This window comes from Lepeophtheirus salmonis, chromosome 13, assembly GCF_016086655.4.
Source record: "Lepeophtheirus salmonis chromosome 13, UVic_Lsal_1.4, whole genome shotgun sequence".
Classification (NCBI taxonomy): domain Eukaryota; kingdom Metazoa; phylum Arthropoda; class Copepoda; order Siphonostomatoida; family Caligidae; genus Lepeophtheirus; species Lepeophtheirus salmonis.
In genome coordinates this window covers 15,502,759-15,518,051 of record NC_052143.2, presented here as the reverse complement: position 1 = coordinate 15,518,051, position 15,293 = coordinate 15,502,759, and the positions used below count along the sequence as shown (strand labels likewise).

Genomic DNA, 15,293 nt, shown 5'->3' with positions numbered 1-15,293 from the left:
GTGTTTTTTCCCATCAAGAATAATTGTAAAATTAAAGTACAAAGCTGTTTTTGAAATAACATAACTAGCGTCACATTTACTGCAATAACTAATGAGCAGATTGTCATTAAATTTTGAAAGATTGTCTTTTGAGGGTTTGCACTAACTAAAAATATTGTAATTTTCTTTTTTTTAAAAAGTCCTATCTCTGTGTGAAACCCGGTACTTTTTAGCCCATGTTTAATCAAATATAAATGCACCAAATTTTCAAGAAAAGTGTGCTGTGTTAGGTTGTCATTTTTTATTTATTTAATTAATTTATAAAAGAAAATAATATTCTGTAAATGAAGTTGAATAAATATTACAGTCTTCAAGGAATCAAAATTACTGTTTTAAAAGAAGGGAATTTCTTTGTCCATTCGATTTTACAGACACAAAATAAGAAACTTGTATTTTCATAATAGAACAACAAAAAATAAATAATAATAATAACTAAAAGAAAGGGATAAAACTTGTTTTTCTTATCTGCTATCATTTTCAAAAAATAAACAAAAAAAAAATGATTCTGCCAAAAACATGACCAGTTTCATTGAAGTATTTCCAATACTTTTTGTCCTTCAATACCCACAAAAAAATATATAGATTTTATGTACAATGTGCGTTCGAAGTCATACTTTTTTGATTGTAAGATAAATGTAAACTTTGTCAAAACAACAAAGATAAATTATCAAAAGTGTTTATTTATTATGATTATACCATTTGTTATCAGCATAAATTTCTCAAAATGTCCTCCTTTTGTGTTTACCATGGCACCCAGTTAGGGTTTGAAGGCCTTTTTCACCATGATGACGTAATTATTGTACATATTAGCCCATTCCTTCTCAATGGAGGCTTTCAAAGTATCAACATTGTAGTACAGGACTTTAAAAGCCTATATTCCAATGTCCAGTGATGAGGAGGGATCACAAGTTTGAGAGCTAAAAATTGCTGAGGCTTTCCTTGCATCAAGTTTAAGTTGTTATAACTTCATTGCTAACTAACAGTTGCATCGAAATAGGGATTCACAGCCTCTTTCAACCTCCTTTACACAGTGATGAGCGTGGAAAATATCCGTACTTGGTTTATTTTATTTGCTTCCATCGAGGTTGCTTGTTGACATATTGCAATCAATAATACAGTGCATAAAAGCTACTAAATTTATACAAAAACTTATAACCCAACATTGATTTTATGTCAAAATGTATATTTTATATAGCAAATAAAATTAGAAAAAAGGTATTTAACAGTTCAAATAAACGTCTTTTTTAAGTTTGTAAAATAATTTTAAAAAAAGAAACATTTATTATCCTAAATCTTTGTTGAAGAAGTTGAATAAATACTTTCTATAAATGTTAAAAACCCTTAAATAAATATAAATTTATGGCAACAATTATCTTTTTTATAAAGTCTTGATTAATACTTATCGTTCAACCACAATAGAGATACTATTTATACTCTTTTATCTGTGTATGTTTATATATAGTTTTAAATCAAAGCTTTAAATGCTTACAAAATCTGCGGTACAATACAATATTTATCTAAAGGTTTGCTGAGTAAATATATAAATTATTCTTTGAACGATGATTAAATGAATTCTTATCTTAAAAGTAATTAAATCTATCAAGTATTATATAAATGTAGATTTATGTTAAATAATTCAGAAGAACAAAAGTTTGTTTCTTTACTTTAGAAGATGAATGTGTTATATTGTATACAAAATTAAATAAAACACTCAAATATTTATTGGATAAGCGTATAAATAAATATTGCATTCAACCGATCTTATTTTTTCCTCATTGAAAAGTAACATTTTTTTTTTTCATAAACAAAATGAAAAAAAAAAAATATATATATAACCAACTCATAGAATATTCAATTTCGTTAAACTCAAAGAAAAGAAAAGCTTTCTCCTTTAATAATAAATGCATTTTGGTCATAAGGGAACGACTTCATTAATAGAGTGATAAAATATTTTTTTTTTGTCAGTATACTCAAAGGAACAAGGACATGGTGAATAGAAAAATAGAGCTGAATTGTTAAAAGTATTAACTCATTTAGACAAATGAACAGTAATGAGAGGAGTAACTTAAAAAAATATAAATTTAATTTAATTAAATATAGGAATGAGCATTGTAATTTGAGCTGTTTGTAAACTTTTTGTTAGAAAAACAAATATTATTATCAAAAATATATGAGAATTAATCAATTCGACTGAAAATAGTATTCACTTTCAATAGAGATCATACTTACTTGTATGGATTTATGTATAAGTAGTGAGGATTTGTATACTGGTACTGTAGGTAATGTGGGTACTTCTGCATTTACTGGCCGTACAAAAGTTTTGAGAGTTTTTTATATTTTAATTCTACCCTCTGGAGTCAAAATTAAAAGCTTAGGGTACTAAACACCATGTTGGAGAAGGGTCTTCTTCCTTGGAAAACTCCAAATTCAAAGAAGGGTCTTAAGTATTTCAACGAGAAGGTGCTCCTTTTTGATACGTACAATATGACCCAGGGGTGTGCAACAACAGCTTTTGAAGAAGTGAATTTTAGCATCCATCAATCTGTATTTGTACACGAAGGATTTTATGATCTCCTTAATTTTAAAGGACATGGATTGCAGGAAACATCATTTAAATTTGAATACACTAACAGCCTTGTTAATTTGTGAATATGAAAAAATTTCCCATGGAGATAGTCCGTCTCTGTGACTCAAATTTTTAATTTTGGTCAAAGGATACAGTTTTTAATAATATTTTTGTTACTTACCTTTAAGATAGTCGGTAGTATTTATGTACAATTTTAGGTATCTAATAATTTAAAGAAAAAGGCGCATACAATTATTCAACTCACACTAGTACCCCTTGTAAAATTTCTTTGGACTCAGAGTAGAATGGGGGATCCATATCTTTGTAAGATAATAATATAATAACTTTGTTATAATATCTAGGCTGGAGAAAAATATTTTTTCTATTTTTCGCTTTATTGTAATGTTTTATAAGAAGTGTTACAATCATCGGATTTAAGCAAAATGTCCTGTTCTGTTCAATAAAGTGATGTATAGGAGAATCAGAGTTCATAATGTTATTTTCTAGGAACCCCTTGTCTTTATTGGCAAGTAATGGGATAATCAATTTTCACAGGCCTCTATTGATGCTAAATTTTTACCCACAAGTGCGTTGGCCACAGAAAGGAACATGTGGTCCTGGTTTGGAATGTAGGGTGGATGCATAAGAACTTCCCACCCAAGCTTCCAGAGCTTTGACCAATAATGAATAAGATATAATTTGTATCAAAAAGGGAAGGAAAATATAAAATTACTTTTCCCCATCCTAATATCCATCACAAAAATATTTTGTGATTCTTTTAAACACTCTATTTAACAGACTTAACTAAAATTAATAGTCATTTACAAATAAGAATGGAAATTAAAAATAATTACTGAATTATGTTGAATATAAATATGTTATCCTTTTAAAAATTAGTTAAAATGATTTTAACCTGTGGCATTCCTAAAAATAATAATCCTATTAATAATATTCATTTTATTGTAATTTAGAAAAAGAAAAAATTTAGGCTATTACAACTTATATACAATGAATTATATCCCTTTAAAGAGGAAATTCTCCTGAATTAGGGATTTTAATTTAATTGAAAGTAATGGAACAAGGGAGCGACAACGTGCTTGGGAGAAATTATTTTCTTAAACTCATTCTGCGTAGGTTCGTGCACCGGTTTTTCCTAGAAAATTCAAATAACATAATGTATAGGGACTTCAACGAAGATTTCTAGGTGAGATGGAGCCAATATAGTACTATACTGTTTATTTGTACTATACAACAGTGCAACTCCATCTGACCAATTAAAGGAACATTAAAAGAAAGTAAATCACATTTGTACTCTGAAAGAGCTTAAACAAATAATTAGGAGTTAATTTATGCGATAAACACGTTCAATACAATATATCTAGGGCTTGACTATAGTTCAAATTAGCCAGTAGCTAATAAGGTTAGTCAAACTAAAAATTACTAGTCAAGAATACAACAAATATTGAATCACTTTTAAATTTGTACAGGACTTGTCTAGAGATAATTTTATTTCAAAATAAAATATGGGTAGACGAAAAACGTTAATATATTTTTAATTGTGAAACACAACTTATACACATATTGAAAAGTAGAACTAAAAGTTGAACTTTAAAATACCAGTTATCATGTATGATCTATAGAATTTAAGTATTTCTTCAAACTAGAATAAGCTTTAAGTTCTTTTTTCCGAAATATATAAGCTGCATTGTTTGCCCCATCTTCATCAGAATAGTAATTTGATTTTTCTAAAACTGTTCAGGCGAGACATTTGATTTTGAAAAAAAAATTGGATTCTTTTTTAGCTCAGCTTTTAATGTAATACAATGCTAAATATTTGAAATATACTCAACTCCAATATAAAACAAAATAAGATAAAAAAAATGCAAAAAAAAATTAAAGTATTCTGATCGCTTTCAGGCAAGACATTTTTAATGAAATCCCATGGACCATAATTGAAGCTACAAATATCTATATTAAAAGTACAACAATATTATCTAGGTAATCATGAGTGTCGTTAGTTAAAAAAATATTTATTCATAGAGATATTTAATATTTAAACAAGTTAGAATACTGTGGTGTTACAACATCCTATTGACATTAATCCCCTAAGGTAACGCATTACGTAACCATAGAGGCTATATACATGCAACAAGCACTAGCCCGGATGGGGTTTCCTAACTGCATGCCAGCGTGGTTTTTGAGCCCTTATTATACATTATATGGAATTTGTATAAGTTACTTTAGTTTGTTTGCAAACTACACCCACACGCTCGTTGCTTAATCTCATATTGGTATTTTTTATTTTATATAACAAAAACAGTGTACCCTGTACACATGCTTGATACTAAACACAAAATGTCTGCAATATTTCGTGAATACGACTACATTGATATTTATGATATCAAAATATGTATCTAATATACGCCAGGGATCACTTTATATATTGCACCATGTAAAGATGTTCGATGCTATCTACAAAACAACTTTAAGATTTTAGCACGATGCTACATGCAAAACACCTGCGGTATTTTGTAAATATGACTACATTTTTATTTCTTAAATCCAAATATTTAAATAATGTACATCAGGAATTACACTTTAAAGTGCACCCTGTACACTTATTTGATGCTACATGGAAAAGACAATTACATTTCATCAGAAGGACAACATTATTATTTCATAGATCAAAAAAAAAATTTTTTGTTTTGAAACATTTATCAAAAGAAACTTTGTTTTTTCTGTATAAACTTTGACAATGCTGTAATTTTTTTTAAATATACGGTTGAATGTATCCTCCCATCTAGGAAAAATGAAATTAAAAGGTGATTAAACCACTATATTCAAAGGATTTTCTAAAGAAAGGAATACTGCCTTGATTTAGCAAATTTTTTTACGCCAATTTTTTTTTTTTTTTACTTAGAAATTCATTTACAAAAGTGTATTTTATTTCTAGAAGGGCTTGTTCAGCCACATTAATGATTCTAAATTTGCCTCCAACATATAAAACTGAAAAAATAATATAAATTTTTCAAAAAATGGACTTAAAAAAAATTACAGATTTGTACATAGCGCATCAAGAACTACTAGAATCAATTATTGAATGCAAAATATATTTTTATATTTTGACATTATCCTAAAAATTTTCGTCATATAAGTGATTTATGCAATTACTTTGATAAACAAAATATATAATGACTTGATCTTAAAATGACGTAATCATATGCTACGGAGGCACTTAAAGTCGCAGGAAGTAATACACATGGATTACCTTTAATATCAGTAAAAAGAAAGTATTTATTTTACCTATTATGTATACTATATTTTGATGTTTCTTTTGTTTTTTCAATGGAAAATTCAAATAAACACAAATTAGTATTAGAAGCTACATTTTCAATTGTCCCATAGAATTTTTGTATGCCTACAGCATGGGGACTAAAAACATGAAGGAGCATTACTTAGTTACAAATAACGTGATTGGTTGAATGATAAAACCTCATAATTTAAAAATTGCAAGGATAAACACTCAAGTTTTGGGTACATCCTCTGTATATATACAAAGGTGAATCAAAGATGAGATGAAAAAGAATGAAAAATGTATCATTTTCGATTCATTTATTTCCTTTGACAAAATATAATTCAGATTAATAGAAACATATATATATATCTCTCTGCTCTTATTCAAAATGGGATTCGATATCAATAAAAAAAAACCTTAATTAGATTTTTTTCTCCAAGGGTCTTTGATTTCATTAATAGAAAGGGGGAAACATCTAAAAAAAGTCTCTGATCTATTTCCAGTTTATTTTCTATACTTTTTTTATTCTTTTACCTTTCTACTGATTAGCATTAATTTGTTATTTTCTTTATGTTTTAAAGAAGGTGTCATAGAAACGTGGATAGTATATTATACTTTAAAATATAAAAACCTTTTCTTATTGTTATAAAATGAATAAAAGAATTTTTTTCAATTAGTTTTGTCTTAATAATACATAATTATGTTTGAGTTGGTTCAGAAAAAAAAAAAAACCCTTCTCAGTTATATATATTGAGAGCATTTAAAATAAAGAAAAGGGTTCAAGGATATAGAATTAATAATTCCAATCTAATAATTATTGACTCAAGAGTATATAATAAATAAACAAATACGCATTAGTTACTTTCTTTCTTCCTAATTTATTTGTATGTTTTTGTCATACCCTCAAGTTTTAAACTGATTTGAAATGATTTATTTATATAAAGGGATTAGAGTTTGATTTATAATAATTTAGAAAAGATTTTAGGACTAATTATGGAATTCTAGAAACACAAAAGTATTTCGAAGTAACTTTTTTTTTTTTTAATCCCCACATGAGTCACTGATCCTTCTTCTTATATACAGGGCTCGAAAATGCTATTTGGGTTGCCCTAGAACCAAAGAGAACCGGAGATTCAGTTCACAGATTAGAAATGAAGATACACTTTAGTTATGTTTTTAATTAATAATGAAGGACAAATCACCAGGCGTTACTTCTATAATATCACTGGGATGACAATACTTTATGTACAGGAAGAGCAGGGACTGATTGAACTATGACAAAACAATGATATTTGCTGAATTGGACCAATTCTTTAGCATAGTCTATAAAAAACGGGAGTAGGGCTTTATGTCAATAATTAAAACAATTATTCATTGAAACTGCTAGGTGGGAATAAAACTGTTTAATTGTACTCTCTAGAAAATCAAAAATGTTTTTTTCATTTCTAAATTGATTAAGCTTTTATGCTAGTAAAGTGTTTGGATCAGAAGGAAATAAAAAAATATGACACATTGTAAGCCTATGAAAATAATTTATGTGCAAAAAAAAAAAAATCCCAAATTAAATCTTCCTTCACGCATATTTTGATCTCTCTAATAAGGAGAGAATTAATCAAACAACTTACTTTCTCATATTTTTTTGCCAACAACGTCCAAAAGTACAATACATCTGTATACAAGCAAAAAGAACCAAAACTTTTGCACTAACATAATAGCTGACTACTGGCCTGTGTCCATATGGCCGTCTTTAAGCTCTGTTCTACACTTCCTTGTACTTTGCAAATTAGAAAGTCTTGAAGACAAATATCTGCTGACCTCTCTTACAAATTTGGATTCTCTATGTGCTGGCATCATGACAGTGGTGTGGTACATAATGGGCACGGCCTTGTAACGTCAAAAACAGACAGTCTGTAATCCAACATATTTAAACTGTTCTTTCTTGTGAAGAAGGACATATTGAACAAAAATTATAGATTAATATTGTATTTAAAAGCATATTACAAATTTGTCCCAGGCTCCCTATTTTTATTCAATAAAAATCACATTTTTTTATTATTTAGTCAAGATACTCAAAGTTGGAATATATGTATATAGGGATAAAAAGAAAATATATTTATAACCTATCACACATCTATTACTTTTATGAAAAAATAAATAAATCTTTTACCAGAATTTGTATAGATTTAAATAAAAATATTCCATACTAATAGGGCCATCTATAAATTCAATAAGGGTAATAAGAAACGACCCTTAGAACCACTATATCATTTTTGAAATATTTATCTGTAGGTATGTGCTCAAACATACAATGAGTGAACTAAATAAATAAATAAAACATGAATAGGAAGGGGGAGGTACATAGGATTTCCGTTTCTTTATTTTTTCATTTTATCCCTTACCAAAAAATAAAACAAATAATGATTTCCACGTCTCTTATTTTCATTTTACATTTCTTTACTAGCGTAAATGTGACATGTACTGGCCCAATGAAGGAAAAGTAATCTATGGACTCATGGAAGTAACACTTATCAAGGAAGAGATCATGGCTACATATACAATCCGTCAGTTCTCTTTACGACATACTCGTATGAAGAAAATTAACTCTGGAAAGCATCGACCCACAGAAAGAACTGTGTATCAATATCAGTATACAAATTGGCCAGATAACGGTATCCCTGACAATCCCTTACCTGTTGTTAGTTTTGTGAAGAAATCTTCGGATCTGAATCGGGATCGGGAAGGACCTCTTCTTGTTCATTGCAGGTATGAGAAAACTTATTATTTCCTTTTGTTATAAAAAACGTGTAGCCTTTGTAAGAGCTAAAGGAGGTGGTGAATTGTTTTATAATAAAAATAAATGCTTTTGACGTGGAGTTTGTAGGGGATGTTTGGAAGGGATTTCAATTAATATATGAGTGTAGTTGACCCTGCAAGGAATTGATCTATGGTTCTCTACCATTGTTTTGAATGGAGTTTACTATATACTTATATATAAACCCTTTTCTCTGAATAAAACAAAGTTGAGAGGGAGTAAAAACCAGACAATTGAGGGAAAAAGTCATTATAAAATTAGTGGAATTATAGAAGCTCACAAAAGTGTCACACAAAGATATTAGGTTGGGTAAATTAATAAAGCTAAAAAGCTTATTTAATCATATTTACGTATAAATAAACTAATTTTTTTAAATTCATATAGTGCTGGAGTGGGTCGCACAGGGGCTTATATACTCATCGATGCTATCCTTAAGCAGTTAAAGTCAAAGGGAGAGGCTAATATCTACACGTACCTAAAGCATATACGTACTCAAAGAAATCATCTTGTTCAATCTGAGGAACAGTATGCTTTTGTTCACGATGCAATGGCTGAGGCGATTGCCTCCGGAGAAACAAACGTGAATGCCTCGCATTTATCTCGATGTATTGATAATTTGCAGTCAAGCTTCACTACCGATGAGAATTCCATCCCTTGGCAATTACTTGATCGACAATTTAAACTTGCTACAAGTTATACACCACCTGAATGTCAGTTTGTGTCTGCATTGGGTGGAAATAACCGTTCTAAAAATAGAAACTTTGACTTTTTACCCATTGAGAAGAGCCGTGTTCGCCTGTCTAGCACACCAGATGGGTCTGATTATATCAATGCATCTTGGATCCCAGGTTTTCATTCCTTGAGAGAGTTTGTTGTGACGCAACACCCTCTTGAGTCCACTGTTGCAGACTTTTGGAGAATGATTTGGGATCACAGTGTGTCCACCATTGTGGTACTTTCATCACTTCAAAAGCCGGTAATTCAATTTTTTTCATTTGGAGTATTTTTTCCAGCAAATCCTTTAAATATATTATTATAAACAGGAATTTGGAGTTTTTTGGCCAGCAAAGAAAATGGACATGGAACATTTCCGAGTGGAACTCACTGAAGAAACAACAAACTTTAATGGTTATGAGTCTAAACAACTTAAACTAAGTTCCTTTCATAGTGGAAACTTTGTACTCAACGTCAAGATTATATTTCGTCCAGACTGGCCTCGCCCACGCTGCCTTGAGAATTCGACTGATGTCACAGAACTACCACGACTCATTTCTGCATTGTATGTAGAAGAAAAAGAGCAACAACCTTCTCCAACTGTCATTATGGATCGTTTTGGAGGGACTGAGTCTGGGATATTTTGTGCACTCTCAAGTTTACTTTCCCAGCTGGACTCGGAGCATCACGTTGATGTATATCAAGCTGTCAAATATGTTCATAATCAAAGACCAGGAACATGGAGATCCCAAGAGGATTTGCTGTACATATATAAGGTTTTAGAATCTGTTTGTACCTCCAGAAGTAGATATCCGCCCGAGGGCGTTGAGGAAACACAGATTGGGGACTATTATCATACAATCGTATCCCGATATTAAAACAAGCAAAAGTTTATTTTTGATTTTTTTTTGGTATGTATAATATACTCTTTTTTCGTATCAGATAAAATATGAAATAACTTAGACAAAGTCCATCCGGAGTTTCATAAATAAAATATCTGAAAATATTATTTCTAGTTGTATTTAATTGTATTTAGAAATATCAATAATACTTGTAACATAATTTCTTTTGAGTTAAATTCCATGTTTTTTTATAAGGACACATGTATTTTTATAAACATTTCTAGTCAACTGTATACATATTTGTTTGTTTTTTTGTATAAAATATGAATAATAATAAAAGTGTTAAACAAATAAAATTAAAAAAGCTTATTTGCAATATAAATAAATTGTACTTTTATTATTTTTTCATACTTTTTTAATCGATTGCTTTGACATGAAATAGGTTAAAAAATGATTGAAAAAGTAGTAAAATACAGGATGCAGCCACAAAATTTACTTTTTATAATGCATGACAATCTGGTTGTAGCAAATCGGGTGTGGTTTCATTCGGAAATGAAAATGATATAAGTTTTCTAAGAAATCTAGTTGGACGTTATCATGCGTTGAAGTAGTAAAAAACAGTCGTTTACAGTCAAAAATAAACATTGACAAAAAATGGTTCAACATTTTTTTAAAACTAAGAAAGATATAATTTAGTTCCTGAGTTTTATTGGTGTGATTTATGAATAAAAGTTAATTGCTCCAATTTGTAATCTACAAAAACAATTTTTTTTATTCATTTTTATAATTTGAGATCCAGTTTTTTTTTTAAACGCAAATCCCTTCACAACTAGTGATGCAAAAGAAATGGAATTAGTGCTATCAGATTTAGTCTAATGAAATATTTTAAATTAATGTAATTTGTTCAAATTGGATAATTCAAACTGGAAGACCTTTAGAGAATCAAAAATGACTAATAACTTTTTTAATTAATCATCCACAATAAACCAATTAAAAATGTTTTTTCCTTATCTTTTTATAAAATTAACTATTTTTCTTTTAACCCCTATTAAGGAAATTTATTCAAAAGTTTAACAAAATCCCCAATAATTATTATTATTACGAACAAAGGGGGACGTCACCTGTATAAGATGGTTTTCAAAACTCAGTGATACAAAACTTTCAAGATGATTGTTGCTAATATAAACATAGTAAACGATTATTCAATTTATTAAATAAATATATCAAACCTATAACTAAAAGTAAGAGTAATAAATACATAGCTATTAATTAACTAGAACCACATTAATAAAGTTAATATCCTATGATGACTGATCAATGACAGTTCTTTTTCTTCGCTTTTCATCTGGTGACAACAGGGATGTTGCTGCACTTGGCATAAAAACAAGTGATAAATAAGGCAATGAAGGAACACAATATAAGTTTGCCTGCATTTCATATTTTCTCTTTCTTTCTCAGCCGGTGACAGGCGGAAAGTTGAAATTCAGTTTTTCCATTTTACAATGATAATAAAATAACTAGAGGAGATTATGAATTTGTCGCGTATGGAGTATTAGGGGGAGAGAGGAGAGGGGAAGGATTGCCTTTCATAATAAGATTTGATGTGATTTTCTCCGTCCTAATTGACTCCAAGTCCCTATTCCCTCTCCAAATACTCCATAAGGGCAAATACATAAATTTAATGATCCTCCAACTTGCTAAATATCTAAGTCAAGTCAAGTTAATATGCTCTACTCTTAATCCAAATATTTCTTTCTAAAAAAATTATCTCCTTATTATTAAATATTGCGATGATTTTATTTTGACGTTTCGTTCGCGTTGTCACCGATTTCGAGATAAAAAGAATAGGTTTGACGTGCAAGCAAATTTATACAGTGCATCCGACAATTATACTCAAAAAATGTTCTCCTCAATTCTTGATTATGACGTATGGAATATCAAAAAGGCTTAAAATTAAAATAATTAATTTAATCATCGTTGGGTCAACTCATATTAATTCATTTGGAATAATACTTATTTATAATATTAATAGAAGTTATTAGACTTTGGTCTGTGATAGATATTAAGATAACTTTTTCACTATTTAACTGTAATATATAATTACCTTTTAGTAAAAATAGTCAGCTTACAAAGGACCGATAATCCAAAAACTATTCTTACCAATAATTTAGATGGTAAATTGGTTAAAGAAAGTAAACTGATTTAATAAATAATAAACTAAATCGTAAATCATATCTTCAAAAAGAAAAGAACCTGATATAAATAGATAAAATATTTCCTTCCATACTAAGATCGCTCAAACAAAATATCACACGAATATAACACCTTTGAGTAAACATCCTTCTCATTTACAAGATTTGATGGCAGTGTTTGCTTTATAAATAACCAATTAACATTATAGGAACATTATCCTTGATGGCATATTTTATTAACCTAAACAAACTCTAAGTAAATACCTTAAGGCATGATGAAAACATAAACTAGTATATTATGTGTGAAAGCAGTTTGTGAAAGTATCATATTTTTCATTGTAAAAGATATGCGGTAAACGATTTTTGTGTGATTAAAAAAAAAGGTGACAGTACAAATTCTTCAAGCATTGAACGTTCGAATACAATACCAAACATGCCATACTCAGATCGATAAAAAAAATAAAAATATATAATGTTATTTAAAGCAGTGGGAAAAAAATAATAGAAGATTGATGTCCGAAAGCTCTTCTTCATTTTGTGGATATAATTCAACAAGAGAAAATGTATTTTGCAAATGAAGAGTAGGTTTAACATTGATGGAAGATCATGAAAAGATCATTCATGCATTAAAACCTATTGGACTGATATAATAGATAGTAAATTTAGTACATCTAAAAAGGGTAATTATATGGAAATAGATATGCATATAATTGCTTTAAATTTATTTATTTATTTCAAACAACGTCTATAGTTAAAGTTTTACAATATCATATAAAATTTTAATAATAAATGGATCATTTTTTATGTGAAATTTTCTCAAGTAAACGGATTTTACTAAAATTTACCATGAGATATTGTTGGTAGTGAAATTGGTCAGCAATAAATTTTGGGATATGTAACTCAATCTCAATCTAAGTTATGAGATATTTGATTTGCGATATCTTGTAAACGAAAGTGATCATAAGCAAGTGTAATACATAATTAAATAACTATTAATTAGCTTAGTAAAACTATCTTATATATATTTTGCTACAAAAAATAAAATAAATATTTTTATCATTCACAACAATATACCGAAATCCATGAATTTTCTACTCTACATGAATAAAAAAAATATAATTGTTAAGATTTAAAAAAATGAGCATTGACTTCTTATACATTCTGCAACAATCAACTCTGTTTTGGGAAATCCAATTATTCCTTGGTTAAGAGTTGGTGATCAACCAATAGTTGATCCATCCAATGTAATGAAAGGTTAGAGAGTATTAAATACATCAAAACAAGTCCTTATTAACTCTAGTAAACTTTAATCTTTTAGCCCGATGGCGGATGAGGTCGTGTTTTTAAGGTCTCAGGGGTCTGACAGGATTACTCAGATTAGCATTATTTCTAAGGCTGTATGTTTATAAAAATTTTGTTATTGATATTGAAGATACATAAGTTTGCATTACTCTAAGATAATGGTTCTAAAAAAAAGCTACTTGAGTTCCCTCTAGTAATACTTGGAGTAGAGTCATGAAAAGTGTAGAAGCTGCAGAAAAGACTGCTCTAAAAATGAAGGTAATTCTGAACAATATTCTGAACGATCATCATTTACTGGTGGGACTAAAAGACGAAGGTGCTGATAAATACATTTCTATACAAAGTAGCTAAAGTGCTTAATAAGTTGAAGATCACAATTAACAGACAACTTCAAACATCTTTCACTTAAGCTTATATCCAACAATCCAAAGAGATGTATTTCAAATCAACTTTGGAATAGCTTTTTACAAACTTAGAAGATAATTGGGTCCTTTTTTCAAAAAATGCATTGTGTATTTGTAAACACTTTTACGTCTTTAAAAATGTTAAGGATGGAATGTGCAGAGATTTACCAACTTATATCAATAGAAAGTTTTAATGTGCAAATTTTTATTCTTTAAATGTAGAAAACTGGCAGTATATTTATATATTTTTACATATTGCGCAAAAAAAAAATGGACTTGGATTGTCACAATTTTTTTTTAGGATTTGGGATTTGCATTAAAAGTTGTGTGCTTTTCTTTTCGACCCACTGAGCAAGACAAAATTTGGCTAACGGAATAAATAATTTGAGCCAAATTAAAAGATTTTATTATGGTTTTTTCTTATGGATGTAAGAATAAAGGCCAAAGATTTATTGAAGAGTGTCCTAATTTTTATCTGCTGTAAATCAATTATTATAACAAAGAACTTTGCTTTTTAATGGACACGAAGATTTGGAAAAACTTTTTAATTTACCAGGTTCAACTTGTATAAAAAGTACAAAAGAAGAAAATCATCCAAAAGGAGGAAGTACAAACACTTTTATAAATGTTGCCGCTCTTTCCATATATTTATTTTCCATTTGAAAGGGCAGTTACATTGGTATAAAGTAGATATGTATAAGAGGTTGGGGAGTAAAATGTGGACTGTCAAGCCTCTTGGCCTTCATGAACTCCTTCAGAAAGTAGCATAGGGTCATGATATATTTGTAAAATTCTAAATTGTGCTTCAGAGCCCTCCTGATGGTCCTAGCAGAGGCGAAAATGTTGTTGGCTAAGCAATTCATTGATTTAGTAAGGCCTTTGTTGATATTTTTCTCCAATCTGGACAGGAACTCTTAACCTCTCTTAAAAGTCTGCCCTCCACTTTTTGGTTTTCCTAGAGAAGTGTCAGCTTCAGTATCAGGTGATACGCATATAATATATTATGTAGGCCTTTCACAGCCATTCTTCAATTTGTGATTCCTAACAGATCCCCCTACAAATAATCTATTAAGGATTTTAAAAATATATTTTTAAACAATCAATGACGCTTTTGAAACATATTTATA

General features: G+C 29.2%; 1 protein-coding gene across 2 annotated transcripts in view; it reads left to right on the top strand.

Annotated features, from left to right (window-relative positions):
• The window catches only part of LOC121128022 (putative receptor-type tyrosine-protein phosphatase mosPTP-1), a 124,131-nt gene extending 113,477 nt beyond the window's left edge, over positions 1 to 10,654 (top strand). For both annotated transcript variants that reach the window (XM_040723599.2, XM_071892828.1), the window contains 3 exons: positions 8,362 to 8,663; positions 9,097 to 9,688; positions 9,756 to 10,654. In XM_040723599.2, the coding sequence (XP_040579533.1) occupies positions 8,362 to 8,663; positions 9,097 to 9,688; positions 9,756 to 10,304 (1,443 nt within the window). In that variant the 3' untranslated portion in view covers positions 10,305 to 10,654. The remainder of the gene's footprint in view (positions 1 to 8,361; positions 8,664 to 9,096; positions 9,689 to 9,755) is intronic.
• Positions 10,655 to 15,293: the final 4,639 nt, after the last annotated feature.